At 38.7% G+C, this 20,784-nt stretch overlaps 1 protein-coding gene across 1 annotated transcript; it reads right to left on the bottom strand.

The window, feature by feature from the left end:
- Positions 1–2,957: 2,957 nt before the first annotated feature.
- On the bottom strand, positions 2,958–7,041 carry LOC122833775 (keratin, type II cytoskeletal 8-like). The gene is made up of 9 exons (XM_044121643.1): positions 6,517–7,041; positions 5,151–5,359; positions 4,986–5,046; positions 4,793–4,888; positions 4,541–4,705; positions 4,311–4,436; positions 4,002–4,222; positions 3,853–3,911; positions 2,958–3,756 (listed from the first exon to the last, which is right to left on the bottom strand). Exons 1-9 carry the CDS (start codon positions 6,862–6,864, stop codon positions 3,647–3,649), a joined length of 1,395 nt encoding a protein of 464 aa, XP_043977578.1. The 5' UTR covers positions 6,865–7,041; the 3' UTR covers positions 2,958–3,646.
- Between the last annotated feature and the right edge of the window lie 13,743 nt (positions 7,042–20,784).

The following is a 20,784-nucleotide window of genomic DNA, read 5'->3' as shown; positions in this document are numbered from 1 at the left end:
CATTACGTTTGCGCGGTGGTTTTCCAATTTCTTTGCTGCAGATATTGCTGCCGGGTAATATTGGTCTTTGGACCTTGGGAGATTGGCATTGATGGGGTACAGATCTCTTTACTTTGGTCTGATCTTCTTGCGGCGCTTTTGTCAGAGCCGAAGATGTGTTTTCAGACGGAAATATCTGAACACTCCCACTAGATAAGGATAAATTATATAAATCAAAAGAATCAGAAGAACTGGTTGAACTGGAGGAATTGTTCCCTAGTACAATATCTTCTTCAGAGAAATCAAAGATGTTGTCATCTGACAACTCACAGCTAGTCTCAGGTGGGGAAGTTTGATGCTTTTTAGCTTGATAAGAATCAAAAAGGTAAGCATCGAAAATATCATACTCCGACACAGTGTACACATCCTGAGACCTATGCGTTTCCTCTAACAAAACTTCTCCAGCCGGAGAAGGGTTACAAAGAAAAGTATCAAAATCATCGGACTCGGTGCCCTTGTCCTGACTTGTTTCAAAAGTTATCCCAGGAAGCAGGTGGTTAAAAGCTTTCCTTACTCCAGTAGTGATTAAATAGCCAGCCCCAAAAGTCAAGGGGAAAAACACTGTGGCTAAGACCTCTTCCATTCCAAAAAATCTGGCAAAGAACCGTCCTAATAGTCAAAGAGTTAGTTGTATACTACTTGATGTTTAGAGATGAAAGCATTCATAATCTCAGATGTTCTTTGACCTATGACATAGATCTATGTCATAGAAGCCGTCATAGCAACAAGGATCTCACTGTAGTTCTAAGGGGATGTCTTGCTTCTGATCGTTGCTATGGAAATGGTCAGGTCAGTTCTACATGACTCAAACTGGTAACCCTTTGCAATTGCGTCACTTAATCATTTCAGGCGAATGATTAATCATGACGGACGTGTATATTTCCGGAGGCTAGGGATTAAAAGAGGGACTTTGACAGTTAAATATTAAGTTTAGATTGACAATGGTATATTAAAACCATTAATTTAAGTAGAGTTTTTCATCATTCTATCAGGCTTATAATTTTTAATTATACTTGACTTAAAATATCTTAAAATTAAAATGAAATGTAATTTACAGGCATTTGCTGCTGCTGTAGTTGTAAAATGTGACAAGAAACTTTGCCTGCTTGGAGAAGAGCTACAAAGAAATAATTTTGGTTTAATAATGTTACATGTTTGAATAAGTAAAGAATAAAAATCGTTCCCAAAGAAATGATGCTGCCCCTCGCATATTTGATGGGTTGTAAACTCGAACACATTTGTTCTGTATGGTGCGGAAATGTAAACATTAGACAATTTAATGTCTTCCAGCTTTTTCTGTGTAATTGAGAGCTGGACACCAACAGCAGCACAGCGTCAGCAGCCCACATTGCTGATAGATGAGAGGGAGATAAATCGTCCATTTCTATGCTTTTCTGAAAAACTGGTTATGAGTTTGTTGGTTTTTCACTTTTCTTGTATATTAACTATTAAACAAAATGGCAAACAAATGTTTATATCTATTTTTAAGAGAATAGTAGCTTTTCTCTCATGTCTCTGTAAGATGACCAGCATTAGCAGTTTTTTGTGACATTATTATTAATAATAATTAGATTGTTTTTGAATACGATGCAGGATTTAAATTGAACTGATGAAAGTGGTCTATGTGTCTAGTCTGGCCTGGGAGAGATGTCTGTGGTTTCATACCATTGATTCAAAAGTAAGACTTTGCTAAATGTATGGAAGAAATACTGCTGCTGGACACATAAAGAACCATTCAGCAGTTCCTCAGTGGTGAGCATCAATAACGGAAGATGAAGCAGCATTCTGCATGCATTAAGTCAGTCAAAAGATGCTGAGGACTTGTCTGTGAATTAAAAAAACAAAAAACAAAATAAAACTCCTCTTATATATGTTAATGCCAAACATGCAATTGTTTAGAATCCCCCAAATAATTTAACACCCTTAAAAAACCTCTTTCATTACCTCTTTTTTACTAAGGCCAAAGGTGCAAGAGCATAACTGACAGCTCTATAAATCTATCCCACTTTAACAGCTGGAGCATCTGAACACCGGTCAGGAGACACGATGCATCAGCTGGAGGGCAGAGAGAGGCGGCGCTGAAACAAAGCAGCTTCTTCTGCAGCTCCTCAGGCCCATAAATGAAATCCATTTATGTTGTGCAAATAGGCAATAGAGCCACACACCTGAGCACCAACAGGTATAAATGAAATTTTAAAAACATTATGAATTTAAAAGGGGGAGTATTATGTAAAATTGACTTTTCTGCTATTCACTCATTAATAGCACACATGGAGTGTTACTTTGATTCTTTCATGCTTTCTTGGTTGGTGTGTGGTTGGTGTCAGCAGCGTCTGCACTCTGTCTGTGCTGAGGACAGAAGAAGACTCCACGTTGCTGAAGGCATACCTTTTGAATTTTATACATCATATAAGCACATAATTACATACGAATGCAACCACAGGTTTTCTTACTGTGACTCTATTGTCAAAAGTTTTTGTTCTTCTGCTTTCACACATACATGTGAAGTCCTTTCCTTAAGTCAAAGGATTAAATACAATTTTGGTCCAGTCTATAAATTTCTTGGAAAGTTTAGGAGTGGTATTATTTTTTTAATATTGGATCATTCTACCAGAAACTTATTTGTGAGGTAAGATGTGGTATTAGAAGGTTTGACTTGCTGTCTCTGGTCTGTTTCATTCCAAAGCTGCTCTGATGGGTTGAGGTCAGGAAATGTTGCAGTTTTTTCACACCATACTCACTCTCCCGTGTCTTTGACGACTTTGCTGTGTATACTGATCTGTAGTCATATTATAACATTACTAGAAACTGCAGTTGTGGGACATTTTTACTCTATTTGAAGGCTCCATGACTAAACAAAAACAACTATAAAACATGTTTACTTTTGTTTTCAGTAATCAAAACAATAACAAAGAGTGTTGGTTTTTTCTCAGATTTACTTTAATGGGATGTTCATACAGTCTTCAATAACATTCAAGCATCAAGCCACTTAAAATGCTTCCTTCCATAAAATAAACCTGGTTTCAACATCATTTGACATCAAAGGCAACTGGTGGAAAAACTGAATGAGAGTCTGAACAAGATAAAAAAAAAAAAAGGAGCAAGTCAATAACCAATCAGTTCACAGGGTTCAAGTGTAAACATGTTCATTCACTAAATGTTTAAAATTTCATATTTTTCCAGTAGGTTTGGTTGGTGACTTGCTCCAATTAAGCATCAAGCAGATCGGTCAACCGAAAAGCAAGATGGTGGAAACACAGATCACAAAACCATCATAGTTCAGATGTTCAAACTATCTCTCTTTTACTCTGCCACATTAGCCTTTGCTTCTCTTTATTTTTGTGTTTTTATAAGATGTCAGTGCAGAAAGAAAAAGAAAACATTGTAATGTTAACTGACCTGAGCCTTCAGAAACCTCTGTTATATGTTGTTGAACAGGACAGACAAATGTTACCGGTTTTAAGAGTTGCTGATTATTTTTGGGATGCTCAGATAGTTTCTTGAACACATGTGACAGCATTGCTTAGCACCATGAAAGGGTAGAGATTTGGTACAGATTTTAAAAAGTTTCTGAAGTGCAAGGGAGTGGCTCTCCTTTTCAAAGGCTTCAAAGGTATCTTTTGGAACTGCTTTGCTGTGTAACAGACTTGGTGATGGTACCACCATAACCACCAGACATGCCACCAAAGCCATACCCAGAGCTGCTGCTGGACAGTCCTGTGGTAGAAAACAAAAAGGAAAGTTTAACCTTTCTTTTTCTTTGTTATTACACTGGTTTACTTGTGATAATGATAAATTACACTGGACACCTACCACCGCCAGAGCTGCTTTGCTGCATATGGATGGTGGCGCTGGATCCTCCACTGGTCAGTCTTTGAGAGAAACAACGGCGTGTTAGTGCTGAAAGTGGTGGCTGAGCTTACAATTCAGCCTTGAAACATAAACATTTAAGTTTTCCCCACCTGTCCTCTTCTCCTTCCAGGAGCTTCCTGTAGGTGGCAATCTCAATGTCCAAAGCGAGCTTGATGTTCAACAGGTCACTGTATTCGCGCACCTGCTTGGCCATCTCTGCCTTGGCCTTACTCAGAGCTTCCTCCAGAGCCTTGATGCGACACTTGGCGTCCTTTACTGCTATCTCACCACGTTCCTCAGCCTCGCTGATCTGTGCCTCAAGGCTGTTTTTCTGTGGGAAATGACGTCACAAATGTCTGAACGCCTAAACGAGACTCTAAACAATAAAGCTTGGTAGGCGAGAGGTCACTGAAGTGTACCTGTGCTTTGACGGCCTCAATCTCATTCTGAAGCCGTGCGATCATGCGCTTCAGGTCAGCGATCTCAGCCTTTGTTGAGCGCAGGTCTGTTTCATACTGTCCTGCAGAGGACTGCATCTCATCGTACTGTCAGTTAAAAAATAAAAACAGAACATCAAAAACCAAAAAGAAGGAAGGTTAAAGGCTCACACTTGCGGCAGAATAAGGGGGAAAACTTCGATGTTGCTTACCTTCTGCTTGTACCACATCTCTGCTTCAGCCTTGCTGCGGTTTGCAATATCCTCATACTGAGCACGGACTTCAGCCACAATGGCATCCATGTCAAGGTTACGGCTGTTGTCCATCTCCACAATAACAGAGGTGTCCTTAATCTGTCCCTGCAGCTCACGAAGCTCCTACACAAAAAAGATGCCAAATTACCTCATTTGTGCTAATTTGACGGTTGAAAGTAGCTCAATTTCAACCGTAAAAGTTATACGTACAACTTCATACACGGCTCTGAGGAAGTTGATCTCATCCTGAAGAGCATCAACTTTAGCCTCCAGCTCCACCTTGCTCATGTAGGCAGCATCAACGTCCTGGAAATACAAGAAGCAAACATTCGTGAGACTTTTTCCACACTCATCCATAGAAATAGTTGACGCAATTAAAAGAGCCACTTTCATGTTATCTCACCTTCTTCAAGAGCACAAACTCATTCTCAGCAGCTGCACGCTTGTTGATTTCATCCTCGTACCTGGTGAAGCACGAAGCAAATCATGAGCATACCACGCTTTCAACATCTGCAAAGTGAAAGAAACTCTGGGGATGTATACTGGGTTTTTTTTTCTAAATACTAACTTATGCTTGAAGTCCTCAACAAGGTTTTGCATGTTCTTCAGCTCTCCCTCCAGCTTCATCTTCTCGTTGCCAAGCCCATTAAGCTGTCTGCGCAAGTTGGCAATGTAGGTCTCAAACATGCTGTCAATGTTGGAGCGGGATGTGGTTTGTTCCTGCAGGAGGCTCCATTTGGTTTCCAGCATCTTGTTCTGCTGTTCCAGGAAACGGACCTAAGGAGAAAAAAAAAGAAGAAAAAGAAACCCCATTATGCCTTTTTTTATTTTGAGTTAGTTTTTGAGGTAGTACTCTTCTTATATTTGAAATGATATAGAACGATGTTTGATAGTACAAAATATTTTAAGCTGAAAGATAAAAGCAAAAGGAAAAAAAAACTGGGAGGAGTTGTGAAAAACAAAGATTTAAAGGGTGTGTCACTTCAGGGATAATGCTTAAGAATATCTACTTTTAACTGTGCGACTGATTACATGCACACCTATCTGAACTGCCACACCTTTGCTGAAACAGTTGCAACTCATCGTTGCCTTTTGAGTGCATGATCCCGATGACACCAAAAAGTTAATAAAACCAGGAAAATGTTCCTGAGAAAATGTTCCTATTGTTGGGCTGTGACTCAACCTCCAGCCTTTATTGAGTTATCATAACCACAATGTTTCTCTAGCCATAAAAAAAAACTAGGTGTGGCACTTTAGGCATAGAAGACAAAGCAGTAGCGTGTCATAAAATTGTTATTTTCTGAAGTGTTTTCAGGAAACTGCAGAGAACGAAAAAGACATATCTAACTTCAAAGTGAAATTTGTGGTTTTAAGATAGAATCAGGTGAAAGTGGATATACAGCCATGTAGTTAACATTCATGTTGCCCCTAACAACCAGGCGATAGGGTTGCAATTTGCAAATGGTAGACTTTGTACTCCATGGAAGCAGTGCAGATATGTCCCTGTTCTTTATTCCGGTTGACCAGCTGAGAAGTGAGCATCGATATCACTGATGTCATGTTTACTTAGTGGGCAGAGTTAGCTGCCATGGACTCAGACAGGCCATCCAAGCAAACGCAGATTTCTTTTTGCTGAATAAAAGGGTGAAGAGGCACACTGTCACATGACAGTCTGACTTAATATTTTTATGAGCTCCTCTGGTTCTATACACCACAGGTCAGAGCTGACTGTGCTACAAGGATAAGATCCACAGCTTCCCTGCTCTGCGGTTTCTTCATCCTTCAGCCTACAAAAATCCTAAACACTAAATTTGACTTAAACTTTCTCCTCATTTACTTTCACGTATTGGTTAAAGATGGTAGAATTAGCTGCAATTATCTAAGGCAAATCAAGCTTACAGTAAATGAACATGGAGAGCGCGGTAGACACCAACCTTGTCGATGAAGGAGGCAAAGCGATTGTTGAGGGTCTTGATCTGCTCCTTCTCCTGGGTGCGGATAACCTCGACAGATTTGTCGAAGGTGTTAGGAATTGGTGTCAGCAGACTCTCGTTGACCTGGACAGCCGTGATGTGTGGCATGGAACCCTGCTGGCCAAAACTCTGCTTGCCAAAGCCACCATAGCTTCCTGACCTTGTCAAAGACATGCTGCTGAAACCACCAGAGTAGCTGGGTGCAGTGGCATAACTGGAACCGTAGCTGGTCCTGGAGGCACTGCTGACTGGTGTGGCGTAGGATCTACGGACGCTGGTGGAGCTTGTGGTTGACATTGCCTTCCTCATCTTGGCAGAGTTAAAGGTTGTCCGCTGGCAGAGCAAAGGAAAGCTGGAGATGTGCAAGCTTCAAAAGGAGAGCCAAGTTCCTCTGAGTGTCTGACTGCTGATGCTGTCTCCTTTTATGCACCGAGCAAGGGGCGGGAGGCTCTTCTTCAGCCACCTGAACCTGTTCTCTCACTTTTTGCTGTAAAGCCACCGCTATCCACACCTATGCTGAATAACAGGAGTGGCTAATCCTGTTGAGCAGGTAGGAAGGGATCGCCAGGAGATAAGCTGTGACACACCCTGTCATGGGACTGACTCCAGTGAGAAAATAGGTGACAAGGGTAGGGGTAAAGTACTACAGGGAACCTCCTTTATGTGCTGTTACTTGGTTTATCTTGGATCAGTTTTACTATGTTTTGTGAATTTACATCGGCCACGGGCAAAATAATAGTGAAAATAAACAGCTGAATGAAATACATTGCTCAACTAAAAGATAATGTCTGAACAATTACACATTTCAGCTAAGACAAAGTTTGTTGAAGATGCACACATAGATTTTTGAGCAAGACAGAGAACCTTATAGCAGAACATTATATTCTAATTATGTGCATTAGGTAGTTTTGCAAAGTGATGCAGTCTTTGATGGACTTGCTCCTTTTCCAACCTCAGTTGTCAGATTTACTTTTGAAGGATCAACTTTATGTCAAAAGACAGAGTCTATAAGATTTTCTTTCTGCCGAACCTCTTCCCAAAAATCAAATAGGATAAACATGGGAACTCAACACCAAATATAAAATTTTATTATAGTTTATCTACCTGCCAGAGTTATCTAATGAAATTCTTGCAACAATACAAGACGTTTTTGAAAGAAAAGACTGTAAAAAGAAAAAGACCCTTTGGGGCAGGGGTGTCAAACTCCAGTCCTCAAGGGCCGGTGTCCTGCAACTTTTAGATGAGCCTCTGCTGCACCACACCTGAAAAGAATAATTAGGTCATTAGCGAGGCTCTGAAGAACTGATCTACATCAGGAGAAGGTAATTAAGCCATTTCATTCCATTGTTTTGTACCTGTGGCACATCTAAGAACCGCAGGACAATGGCCCTTGAGGACTGGAGTTTCACACCTGTGCTTGAGGATCTTTCAGTCTTAACATGCTTTTTCTTGAAATTATACCCTGAGTTTGATCAGTGATGTGCATTAAACGTTTAGAAGTTGTTTTTCTAGCTGATTCGGTTCGCTAAGCCCACTCCCTGCATTCTCAAACACATTCATTGCATCGTTTCTCTGGCTGCAACTTTTTTGTTTTTTTGGAAGAGGCCTGCATTTCTTTTCATCCTTCTCCATCTTTTCACATGCACATGCCTTTAGTTTCTAACAAATGTGTCAAATTTTAAGCTAACGCTCAAATAAATTCTTGCTCTGCACTTTCTCTTGTGAGAAAATGTTTTTTTCCCATGATATTTTATCTATCAACAACCATAAAAATCATGCAAATGTTTGCATTTGTCCTCTGTTTTTTGAGCTGTGCCGCACATTTTGACAGCATTAGTCAGAGTACATTCTTGTCCTCTACAGCTGCCAATAAATCAGACCAGTGATTGAAGCTGGGTGAAGCAACAGCACTTTGCCAAACCCATAACAAAGGCAGAGATCTTGACCAAGTCCGGTTACAGATTTAAGAATAAAGCCCTTTTTGCACTGCAGGGTCCGGCCTGGCCCCGCCAGGCTCTGTTCGAACCGGTGTTCTGACTATCAGTGCTACCTCATCAGATTTCCTACCGTAGTACGGATAGATAGCTAGGGCTATCAGTCACTGGTATGCGTCCAAAGCTGCTGCCGTCATGTTTACAAACAGAAAACTATAGCAGGTTGTGTTCATGTCAAATACACTGGATAACGTTATTTGAGAGACGGGACTGAAGTGGAAGCTTAGGAGTTATGCTTAGCTTAGCATTGGAACAATTTATATACACGACGAAACCACAAGAAGATCACTTTCTTCATCCGATTATCCTACCCGTTTAAAATGAAAAGCTATAGATGTATGCGCACTAATCCTTTTATTAGAATATGCTACCTGTTAAAAAATATTTTAAATACAGAAGATTTGGTAAGAATAAAACAGTATCAGACAGGGGAAACACGTTTTTATTGGAATTAAATTAAACACAGACAACAGATCACCGGAACTCTTTTTTTACGCATTAATATCTTGAATGTCTGTTATCAGATGGAGCGCAGCCATAATGTGTCCACCGAACCGCGCATGTCACTGTGCTCCTGAAACGATAGGATATGCTAACACTAATATTACCGCTATAACACAGCTTCAATCTCACATAGTATCGCAACCAACATCTATTTAGCAAAGTTTGATAATAAAAAGAGTGTAATTAAAGTAAAACATTTTAAAATATAGGGACAAAATAGTCCACAAGACAACGTATTTTGTCCTGATTAACCTCCAATTACTTGTTTGCAGTAGTAACGTCTTTGCAGACGGCAAACTAAAGCCATTTATATTTTAGATGATATTTGCAAGCTGCCTGTCATGTAAACTAAAAACATTAAGTAATACAGCAGCTTCATGAAAGGCAGATATAAAATAAATTAAATAAAGCTTACCATAATCTTCGATGAAATAAAACACGAAAGACACTTCCACAGGTACGACGTAGTTATAAGAAATTTGCTGAGTAAGCAGTATGTGACGTAGCATCGATGTGCGCATGCGCATTACCACAAGGTAGGGCGGATTACGGGTAGCACAGATAAATAGAACACCTTTCCTATTGGTCCTATAGCCCTGGTCGTTTTGCATTAACCTTCGTGCGATCCTAAAGCAGATTACTTGAATTTGAAATCCAAAATCTAGTTTGCACGATGAAACAATCTGTTATTTATCAATTCAACTCAATTTACTTCATTTTTATCATGTTTTTTTTGTTACACAATACAAAAAGTTGATCAACAGTATTACACTTTTCTTTTAATGACAAACCAACTGTCATACGTTTTCTTTTACACAATAAAGGTTTATTATTGTAATTATATAAATGTGAAGTAATTACTGCTGAATTAACTATACTGAAAGGGAAAAAAAATCAACAGTCTAACTTTTTTGTCAACAGTTCATTCTTTTATACTGTTTAGGACGTCAATTATGAAAATACTTCTCTCTTACAACTACATCCTTCAACATGAAATGTTGAAGATGTTCAAAGTCTGTTTAGCATCCTGCAAAGTTATTTTTCAGGATTTATGTTCATCTTGCAGATCAAGATGTTCAAAATTGTGAGCATAAGATTTTGACCGTATGATGTTCAAAATCTTATGTTTGGCATCGTGCAAAATTATATAAGATGTTCAACATCTTGTTTAGGACAGTATGTATGTACGTACAACCTATGACCTGTTGGACAGTGAAACATCTACATCTTCAGCAAGGAATCAACTAGGGGTATTTTGATTTAGAGCACCTTTATATCCTCTATGTTGAATTTGTTTTTATGATGTCTGACATAATTTTTGTGGTGTTTTGGAGCTTGTGTGATGTGAGGGTTGAGCTGCAGGTGCAGGTCAAATACAAGTTCAATTCATACATCAATCCAGTTTATTTGATGTGTGTGTGTGTGTGTGTGTGTGTGTGTGTGTGCATGTGTGTGTGTGTATGTATTACGAAAGTTTGAACTGACAACCCCTCTGAAGAGCGGACCTTTTAATGTGCAGGCATGCATACTCACTTCATGTATGCTATTCTGACAGCGTATGATGATCTGATGATCTGATAGAAAACGTCTGGAACCGCAGCTCTCGTGGTTCCAGGCAGCCGGGTGATACTGGGCTGGAAGTGCCAATGCAAAAACAATCAGCCCTGCTTTTAAGCCAGACCGGCCTGGGTCAGCCCTGATCTGGCTGTGCAGTGCAAAAGGGGCTTAAGGGAAAAAAACAACATTATTGAAGTCTTTTCTGTTCTTGTTGGAATTGCCATCACTGGTCATGACTGTAAGTTATTAAAGAGTCCAAGCCTGGTCAAGTCAGGGTAACATGGAGCACTTACGCATGTTCAGCCTCAAAGAAATTTGCTAAAGATGTCTGAGATAGCACAGTTTATAATCTTGCAGAGAATGCACCTTGTGTCAGTCGTTAGAGTTGGTTAAAACGTTATTTCAGGCAGTGTGTGGCAGTGCTGCTTGCAATAGGTAGCTGTGTATGTTACTGCGCTTAAAGAAAAGGGAGAGCGAGCAGAAAACAAATCAGTGAAACTGCAAGAAAGTGAAATTGTTGAGGCTGAGTCATAAAAATCTACACATGTAGCTTTCATGTTACAGTCTTTCTTTTTTCTAATTGCATTGTGAATAAACGAAAGCAAAGAGGCATTGCGTACATAGTTTAGGTTCCACATAATCTAATTTCTTTCATCTCAGCTCATAGTACAAGAGTTGGAAGGAGTTAGCTCTTCGTTTGTACCTAAGAGATTTTAAAGTTTTTGATGTCACAAGTCCTCTCCATTCTAACTTCCTCATTGCTGTCTTACATATGCATTTAAATAATGAATAAAATCCTAAACTAAGATTTTTGATTCATGGGTATACTTGCCTTGTAGATCAATTTAAACTGAGACACATAATGAAACTTTATAGAATTTGCTTTGTACTGTAGTATGTGTAAACTGGGTGTGGACACCTAACAATGTCTGAGGTGTGGTTTGGCAGGCTGTCCTTCTTTAACACCACACACTTTAATAAGTGAACATGTACAACGCTGGACTGTTAAATCCATTCACAACGTTTGCAATAATGAATCAATCTGTTGTGAGGTCTTGAATACGCGCAGAGCAGGGCCTCACACGTTTGGTTATCTGTGATGCTAAGGATCACACTGGTGGTATTCCTGTGTGAGTTACATCAAAGAAACCAAAGTTTCATTCAGCTTTGCAAGGTTTAACGTAGAAAGTCCAGTCAGGTCATGGAGGTGTGGCAGTTTTACAAAATGTCCATTTCTGTAAAATAAACGGTTGCATTTTTGGTTTAATCTCTCCGCAGGTTGAGTACAGTGTTTTGAAAAGGGAATTCATTCATCGCAAGGCTTTTCCACATTAAAACTTAGAACTTTTTCTTCAGAATTTCTTATGATTTATCAACACAAACTAGATTAGAATTATAAAAAGGAAGAATACTTTAATTTCTTTTCTTTTTTATAAATAGAAACCTGAAAAGCGTGGTATGCGTATGTTTGCGGGGTTCTTGTCTATTTCCATGATTAATAGTATTCTTGCTGTCAGTTTAGATGAACTGCTGTGTTTTGATAGGTTGAAGATGTGCAATACACTATACATTTTTGGAAAATATACTTTGTGATGCTTGTTCATTGATGTTCAACAAATCTCAGACTAGTTCACAAAATAGTTGAATTTACATAGAGGCACTGTGATTTAACGAAAAGCAAATTTATTTAGTTAAACCTTTTTTATGTTGTTATTTCGGTTGAAGTGAATGGAATGCTTATTAAAACAAAACTAGCTGCAAATGTGTTAGAGTTTCACTGTTTACCCTTTCAATTCTGAATTCTGGCTAGGAGCTAGTGTTTTACTGCAGCTGCAATCAGAGAAGTAAAACTGGCAATTATTCTGGTTCTTTGCCATGGAAACAAGCTTCCACAATAAAACCATCACAATCTTTATTTTTAAAACCCAAATTAAGTAACACAACAGAAATGACAAAACTGCAATTATGTTTGACAGGCACTCCGCCCTGGTGTTTCGAAGCAAACCTGGCAGTAAAAGTGGGGAAAGGAAGTTTTCTGCTTTAAAGCTGGCAGCTTCTTCACAGCCAGAGGCAAATGGAGGACTAAACTTGAATTCCACCTGTCAACGAGTAAATTCCTTAGTCTGTTTGTTTCTGCGGCTCTCATTCCTTTTTTAAATCTTTCCCTTGGTGGCAGAAACCTGTTGGACAGCTCCTGTCTCCAAATGTAGTTGGCGATGGGCTTTGTTTCTGATGTTTCCCAGTGCAGCTTATTTCTTATGTACTTAACACGGTCATCCTGCTCAGATCGCAGGATCTCAGATTAAATTGTTAATGTTATAAAGCTGTCAGCAGCTTGACAGTTTATCACATGTTGCGTTCCTCAATGTGACACTTACAAGTTACAAGTTTCCAGAGAAAGAAGATTTTGCTAATCTTGGATCACTGAGGTTTATATCTGATTTAAATGATTTTAGGGTGTAGCACTACAACAAGGCAAAGAAACTATGCAAATCTGTTATGTCAGGTAGCTACAAACATTTTGAATCAGTCGGTTTTGTTCTTGTGATTGTCTTTCTTGCTGACAATAAGACTGCCTCCGAGGCAGAGGGGCCAGATAAAGACCAAAAATTAAACTCAGTTACAAGGTAATAGTGGTGGAAGAACTCATAAGTGGTGGGTCAATTATTGTAGGGTTTATAATGAAGCTACACCTGGGTAGAAGTTATTTAGTAAAAGGTCACCTCGGAAGGCAAATTGGTTTTATTTAGGGTTACAGTAGTACTCTTTATGTTTCAAGTTTTTAGTTTGCAAAAAGTACTGAAAACCAATCTTCTTTTTTTTCATTTCACCATTATTCACTAGTCTGTATTGGTCCATCACACACAATTCCAATAAAATACGTAGAATTTGAATGTTGCTGTAACATAAGAAATCTGGAGAAGCAATGAATACATTTGCAAAGCATTATTGCGTATCACTGAGTAAGAAATATGAAATATATATAAAAAAAGAAACCACATAGTTAAAGTCAACAGCAAGATGGTTCCACGTAGCAAATAAAATATAGTTCTCCTATATAATTTTTATTGCTGATTTCCCATCCAGATCTACTGGCTTTGAAGGATTTTGTTGCAATTAATTGATGCATGGTGAAGGCTTATGACGCCAAAGATTTAATGCACCCCTAAATCAAATATTTTTATAACCACGCCTTAACCATAGCTCAGCAAGGTACAAGATTATTAGATTAGTTTATTTCCTGATTTGTAAATTGCAGCGTGGTTAGAGCTGTCTGCTTTCTTTTTAAGCATACATGAGAATTTTCTATCAAAAAAAACTAAACTAAACCAAAGACAGTCAAATGCATTTAGGTATTTTAAGAATTAAGAAGGAGGTTTCAAGTATGACCAGCGTAGTTAAAAAAAACGTTATCTTTTTCAGAGGTGCCTTGATGATTTTGATAATTGTCCTGTTGTGTGACCCAAATACACTTGAGTTGTGCACTAATTAGTCGTGCTAACAACAGTACATAATATTGAACCTCGGCAGAGTGGGTATCAAACTGAAAAACCAGTGAATGCAGAAACAAGAGCAATCGACAAGAAGCTTCCCTATGATTTACTTTAAAAACAAGACAACAATGCAAACAATACTGGACTTATTGATGCTTCAAAGGATTAGAGGTTAACTAAACTAGATAAAGGCACTGTTCTTTATTTTATTCAAATCTGCTTTGTTTCAATAGCAAAGGTAAAACTTTAACAACGTTTCTTAAATTTGTAAGAGGATAACCAAGCAGTTAACTAATGATCAAAGAAATTATTATTAACCCACACAATCTTGGACTTGTGGATGTGTGAACACACCCTACTCCACTTCCCTCGCCTTTCTTCAAGGTTCTGGGTGTGTTCACCATGATGGAGTGGTGTCTAAAGGTGTTTGAACATGGACCTCCCAATTTCATCACCCACAAAAAGGAACACGCCCTTAGAACACAGTGAGCACAGCCCAAGCACAGAAATGTCTGGTGAAGGCCAGCACAACAGAATGCGGTTAAGCTGCTGTGGCGAATATGTAAAAGTTAGTTGGCTGAACAATGAGCTCCCTATGTGACAAAACCCTCCCAGTGACTAACACGTTCAGCTGCATTGCAGAGTCACTGTTGGAAGCTAATTTCACACGGTAGCGGGACTATTTGCATGCAGACTTTTGGCAGGTTAGAAACTTCTCTACGCTTTTATTGATAAACCATCATTATCATGCAATAATGGACTTTAACATCTTGTTTATCGCCCAAGCACTAACGCATACACACTCAAACTTGTAGAGCTTTTCATTGGCTTCCACTGAATATGGATGATCTAAGTCTCATTTTAGGCTGACTTTAGTTCATATACTGAAAAACAACAAACAGATAACATCAAAGTTCTTCACACACCTCAGCACAGTTACTGTCTAACATGGGAACCCTGACAATGCTGCAATCTCTCATAATGACTCATTCTTTGTCAGACAAGCAAGATCGGGAAATTTGTCTGGCCAAATAAAAACCTAGCAACCGGCCTATTTGTGCGTGTCTGGGGGTTCCGTGCGCATGTGGGTGTGTGTTATGCTTTACAGTATCTGCTTTTGTATGATGTCACATACCTTGCCTGTCTCTCGCATTGTTTTTCTGTTACTAGTCCTGTTTTAACTGTTATGCTACAGTGCTCATCAACTCCGTCTACAATAAGTGACTAAAGATTAATAAATAGCTAATAGTCTAAGAGCGAGTCTGAGAAAAGCTTCACCCTACCCTGAAAAGAATAGCTTTGGAAATTGTTTGTGTGTCTCAAAGACACTGATGTGTCAGCCAGGAAGCAACCTCATTTTGAATTTCATACAATACCCCTGGCAATGCCATGTTAGAGCTAGCATACTTGAAAGTTAATCTTGTGACATAATACCTCTAATGTTAAGTTTTGTAATTGCTGCAAGGTAGTATAAAAATATTAAATCAGTACACATAAAAAAAATATGTTAATGTGCTTAAATGGATAATCTGGAGTGTCTGAACAGTTTATCATCATTGTTTGCCTTTTGCAACAAACCCAATAGACATATGCCTTATAGGTTGATTGGTACGTTGATGAAAGGTAGTAAAAAGAAAACCAAACTGTAAAAAATTATATTTTTGGAAGCATTATATCATTTTCAATATTTAACAATGTCTTACACCTTGAAAATGAGACAAGTAAGCTGCTGTCACACTATGTCCTGTGTTGTCATCCATCCATCCATTTTCTAACACCCTTGTCCCTCAGAGAGGTTGGGAGGGTTGCTGGTGTCTATCTCCAGCTAACGTTTCGGGTGAGAGGTGGGGTCACACTGGACAGGTCGCCAGTCTGTCGCAGGGCAACACAGTGACATACAGGACAATCAGACACACACACACTCTCACACCTAGGGAGAATTTAGAGACCAATTAACCTTTTTGGACTGTGGAAGGAAGCCGGAGTACCCAGAGAGAACCCACGTATGTACAGGGAGAACATGCAAACTCCATGCAGAAAGACCCCGGGCTGGGAATCAAACTCTGGACCTTCTTGCTACAAGGTAACAATCTGTGCTGTCTTATGTATTGAAACCATGTTTCACAGGTCTAATCATGAGGAACTGAAGAAGATCCAGTGGAACATAAAATTTTGTTGAATTTTTTAAGTACATGCATTGTCTTTATAGTGAATATGTATTGGAATCAAAGTTGTGGTATCCATTGTGCTCTGCTGCATCAGAGCAGTGTTTGTGTTTATGCTGAATTGATACCATCTTGTTTTGGGGGATGGTAGTTTCTTTGTTTGTTTTTAAAAATAAGATGACCATCTAGGAATAAAATGTCAATATTCAGTGAGTGTCGCCAAGTTGCCAGATAAATACCAGTCAGATCACTCAGAAAGTAGGTCAAGCCTTTGGTTTTAAGTTTCAAGCACCAGGCCTCTTAAGGTAAATGAATCTTCATCAGTGCTGACGGCGTAGTGTAGCATGATATTAAGTGATGTTATTTTTGTGCTGTTGCAGGAATTCGAGTCTGAGTTGCATCCATTCCATAGCAGTGCCATATGTCTGGCTTATCAGTTGATTAAAATGTGTATGCAATGTGTCAAATGCAAGATAGAATGATGCCAAAATTCACATTTTTCCTTTGGCATCATGCTATCCTGTGGTATTGAAACAAAAGAAAGTTACACTCAAGTGTGATGGGGATCCCAGAGATATTAGAAAGCTTAAGCAACATTTAGCAAATGCTTAGTGGACAAATTGAAGGTTAGATTCTCTTGTGGCTTCTCCTGAAAACGGATTCTGGGAGAAAGTTAGAAAATCGCTACATAAATACAGTCAATTATTCACAGAGTCCACAATAATTAGCTGAGTCCAAATTAAGAACCAATGCTGTATTCTTAGTTTTTGGTGATAATTTTGAAAAAATAACATGCTTAGTCGTTCAAAATTTGATTAAACTGCTGACGAGACTTAGATAATAGCTCCATCCCACATTTGGTAGCTGATCTAGTTGAGAATAAGAACCTATATGATTTTTTAGATTAAATACATTTTTGTTGAAGCATATTCAAACTATTTACCAGTGGACAGGAGAGGTGCTATCATATTCTGTGCAGTCACAGATGACACAAGGGACTGCATTATCACTGAGCTCCAATGAGTAGGTACTGCTTGTACAACCCTACATCAACAACAACCTTATATCAACCTGCACATCCGTCACTTTCAGAGGTTCACAAACTTTACTGCTACTACTACTTTACATTGACTGCAACAGACAATGTTTTACAATCAAACAAATGGAAAAGAAAAGTCACAAAGGGTGTGGTTATGTAGTAGCTGGTTAGTCAACACAGTGGCTGATTATATGTCTCTTGCGAGTAGTGAATTCTGTCTGATGTTGAAACTGAGATTTTTAATCCTGAGGTCTCAAAAACATCAGTGCTCACTGTCTATCACAGAATCTGAGTGAAACTTACTTGTAAGCATACAGCTGTCTCATTTAAAACTATTTTTTTGTTTGCTTTGTTTTGTTTTTGTTGTTGTTTTTAATTTTCTTGTACAAACACTTTGAATTGTCTTTGGCTGAAAGGTGCCATATAAATAAAGTTTCCTTGCCTTGAACTGCCTTGCCCACATTCTGAAGTCATAAAGTAAATAACACCTGACTGTGGATACTCTTACTACAAAATAGTTCACACTGACACGGGGAACATCCCTTTCACACATTTGTTAGTGTTGTTGCAATGCCTAGCAACCACCAGCATGTCTGCATTGTCAAAATCTCTGTAATTCCTTTATTGTGGTTTATGGTGGGTTTATGTGTGTGAATGTGTGCTTTTGTACCTTGGTTACTACAACAAAGTGGACACGAATTTATTGGGGCATTTCTTTTTACAGTTGCAGCCAAGTTGTGTAACCTGGAAATGTTTGACTTAACTTTGTTAAGTCAAACATTTCTTTTACTCTTACTCAGACCTTGTTTAGGGTTAGGGTTTTAAGAGTAAAAGATAATCATTTGATTGCGAAAGTTTAAGAAATTGGAGAGCATTTTGTCAACTTGTTAAATAGAGTTGGATGTCTATGTGTGCTTTGAAAACCTGTGAAAAGAACGGTTTAAGATTTATCCTTTATCAATTGAAAACATCAACAGAGGATTAAAAAGAAACAGAGAAGTGTTGCAGCTAAAAACACACTACTTGACACATGCCCACTGCCCTGCTTGTTTGAACTCATAGAAGGAAAGTTAGAATGTGTTATGGAGCCACACCACCACTCTAAGCCTCACACTTCCAGGACTCCAGCTTTGAGAGTGGGAAATTATTAACCTTACCTCCTACTCTTCAGTCTGCCAACAGGATGCTAGAGGTTTGCTGCTTATCAGCATTCATTTTGCCACTTTGCTAAAAGCAAACCTCACTCCCTAATGTCTCACAACTCAAACCGGGAACACTTCTCTGGGCATTTAAGCTAAGATAATTTAAACCTTTTGCAAAAGTTGCAAAATTTCAACAGCGTAAGTTCTGATGTAGATATTCAGTTTCTTTTGCTTAAAGGGCAGGACAGATGAAGTGTGATAATGTAAGCAGTTATTGACATCTCATTATGTTTTTCTGTGAAGGTAACTCACCCACTGCCTTCACTTTGATGAAACACAGATTAGCTGTCCAGCTAATACATAGTGAGACTGGGGCCAGGCAAAAAATGGACTTCTGCAGGATGAAAACAATCTTTTTTTTCTTTTCTTTTTTAAATGTCCTGGCAGCAAAATTGTGAATTCTAGCCAATCTCCAGATTGAAGGCTAGATTTGTGGAGTGTATGACTAAAAGTTGTCATGGTGACCTGAGCTGTGGGTCTTTGCTGCTCCTCCAGAGTTATGATGGACCTTTTGATTGCTTCTCTTATTAATTCTCTCCTCTCTTGTTCTTTCTATTTAGTTAAATGACCACGCAGAGATAGGCCTGCAATTATGTAATGCTTTTTATATTTTGCCTTTAGCACACTAAAGGCAAAATCAGCTGATAGCTTTCAATTGCCCCAAAAACTAACGTCCTGCAGCGGTGAACAGGTGCACAACTCATCAAACCCTGCCAATCACACGTTTCTTGGCATTGATATCAAGTGGCAAAATCTAATGACTCCATAGCACCCAATTGTACAAATGAAATATATCCTCCATGTGTGAATGAGTGGCAGTGATGAATAGAAAAAGACAGCTCAGGAACATGTTGGTTCATGATGTTTCTCCTGTGGCTGTATGTTTTATTCTTGTAAGCTGTCAGGTTTAATGGTTTAGATGCACCAAACCTTCACCAGAGGCAATACAGTAAATTGCTACACCAATTTGACTCACTTAGAAATTGTTTTCGTAGGATTTAAGGTGATCCCTGTTTTCATACCAACATTGGTGAAGAAAAAGTAATAAAAAAATTAATAAAAAGCTTCTGTCACTCATCTTGAGTAACAGATTGGGATTCCTCTGCAGGTTCAAGTTGGAGACAAATGAGACATGGAAGATTAGAGTCTGCACAACTATTCAGTTTTTGCACATGCTTGGTGCAGGTGTGTCACAAATGCATGCAATGAAAAAATGCATTGCATGTGTTAAACTTTTGAAGTTGCACTGCAGGCAATGGCATCTTTATTGCACTTAAAAGTTCACAGTGTACCAACTTGGAAATAATCACACCTGAAGCAAAACTAAAGAAATCTGTAATGCATATGTACATAAAGCAAGTTAAAATGTGAGCCAAGTAGGTTATTAATTGAAATTTTTTTTTGCATATTTTCAATTTTACTCGACTGAAAATAATAATATTTTGTCTTTGCACACCATTTTACCTGTGCATGAAGATGTCATCTTAGCAATAAGCCTCCATGTACTGCATGTTATAAGTAAAACATCTTAATTAATTTATTATTTGAGCGTACAAATATTTTTGCATTCTCTCAGGGTTTTTGCGAAACAAGGAAAACTTTGAAAAGTCCAGAAATTAAATGCAAGGTGACATTTGTGGATTTCACAGATGCATTCAATGTTCAGGTTAGTGTACGTTCTGCTCAATCGCCATCCTGCATGTGATCATGTCCAAATAAAAACAGGGAAACAATCAGTCCAGGACAGACTGATATATGACAGGTACATAGTGAGAAGGGAACATGAATAGACTAAATGAAAGTTCAATAGCCAGAATGCCACATTTTGTTACTTACACCTGGTTCCACCTATTTAAACCATTCAAATTATTTAGTGTTTGGTTTCTGACAAACACGAAATGCTCGCTTGTTTAGCAATGCTGACAGAACACAACAAAGCTCTGGTTGTTATCTGTCACTTTCCACTTGCGCTGACTGACAAGTTGTTTACCCAATGCAGGCAGGAGGGGGAGGTCCTGCCAGTCAAACCTCATCTGACAGCTGGACCAACATGGCAGCTGGATTATTACTGAAGTTTGTTATGTTTTCTATAATCTAACAGGGTGTGCCTCTAAATAGTAGATGTTCATAGACCTTTATGCTACAGATGAAATAGAGTGATAAGTTTTGTTCAAAAGTTTAAAAAAGTGCCAAGCTATCTTTGGTAGCAGTGCAATCTGCTGCTGACTACAAGATTTAACCCTCAGCTGACAACAAATGTCTGTTTGCATTTTT

The sequence above is a fragment of the Gambusia affinis genome, linkage group LG07 (assembly GCF_019740435.1).
Source record: "Gambusia affinis linkage group LG07, SWU_Gaff_1.0, whole genome shotgun sequence".
Taxonomy (NCBI): Eukaryota; Metazoa; Chordata; class Actinopteri; order Cyprinodontiformes; family Poeciliidae; genus Gambusia; species Gambusia affinis.
The sequence above is the reverse complement of the archived record's forward strand: the minus strand, read 5'-3'. Positions and strand labels throughout refer to the sequence as shown.

Coding starts and splice junctions, on each gene's coding strand:
- LOC122833775 (XM_044121643.1), bottom strand. CDS start 6,864: ATGAGGAAGGCAATGTCAACCACAAGCTCCACCAGCGTCCGTAGATCC. Junction 5,360..6,516: donor TTGCCTCCTTCATCGACAAG/GTTGGTGTCTAC, acceptor TTTTCTCCTTAG/GTCCGTTTCCTGGAACAGCA. Junction 3,757..3,852: donor GCAAAGCAGCTCTGGCGGTG/GTAGGTGTCCAG, acceptor TTTCTACCACAG/GACTGTCCAGCAGCAGCTCT.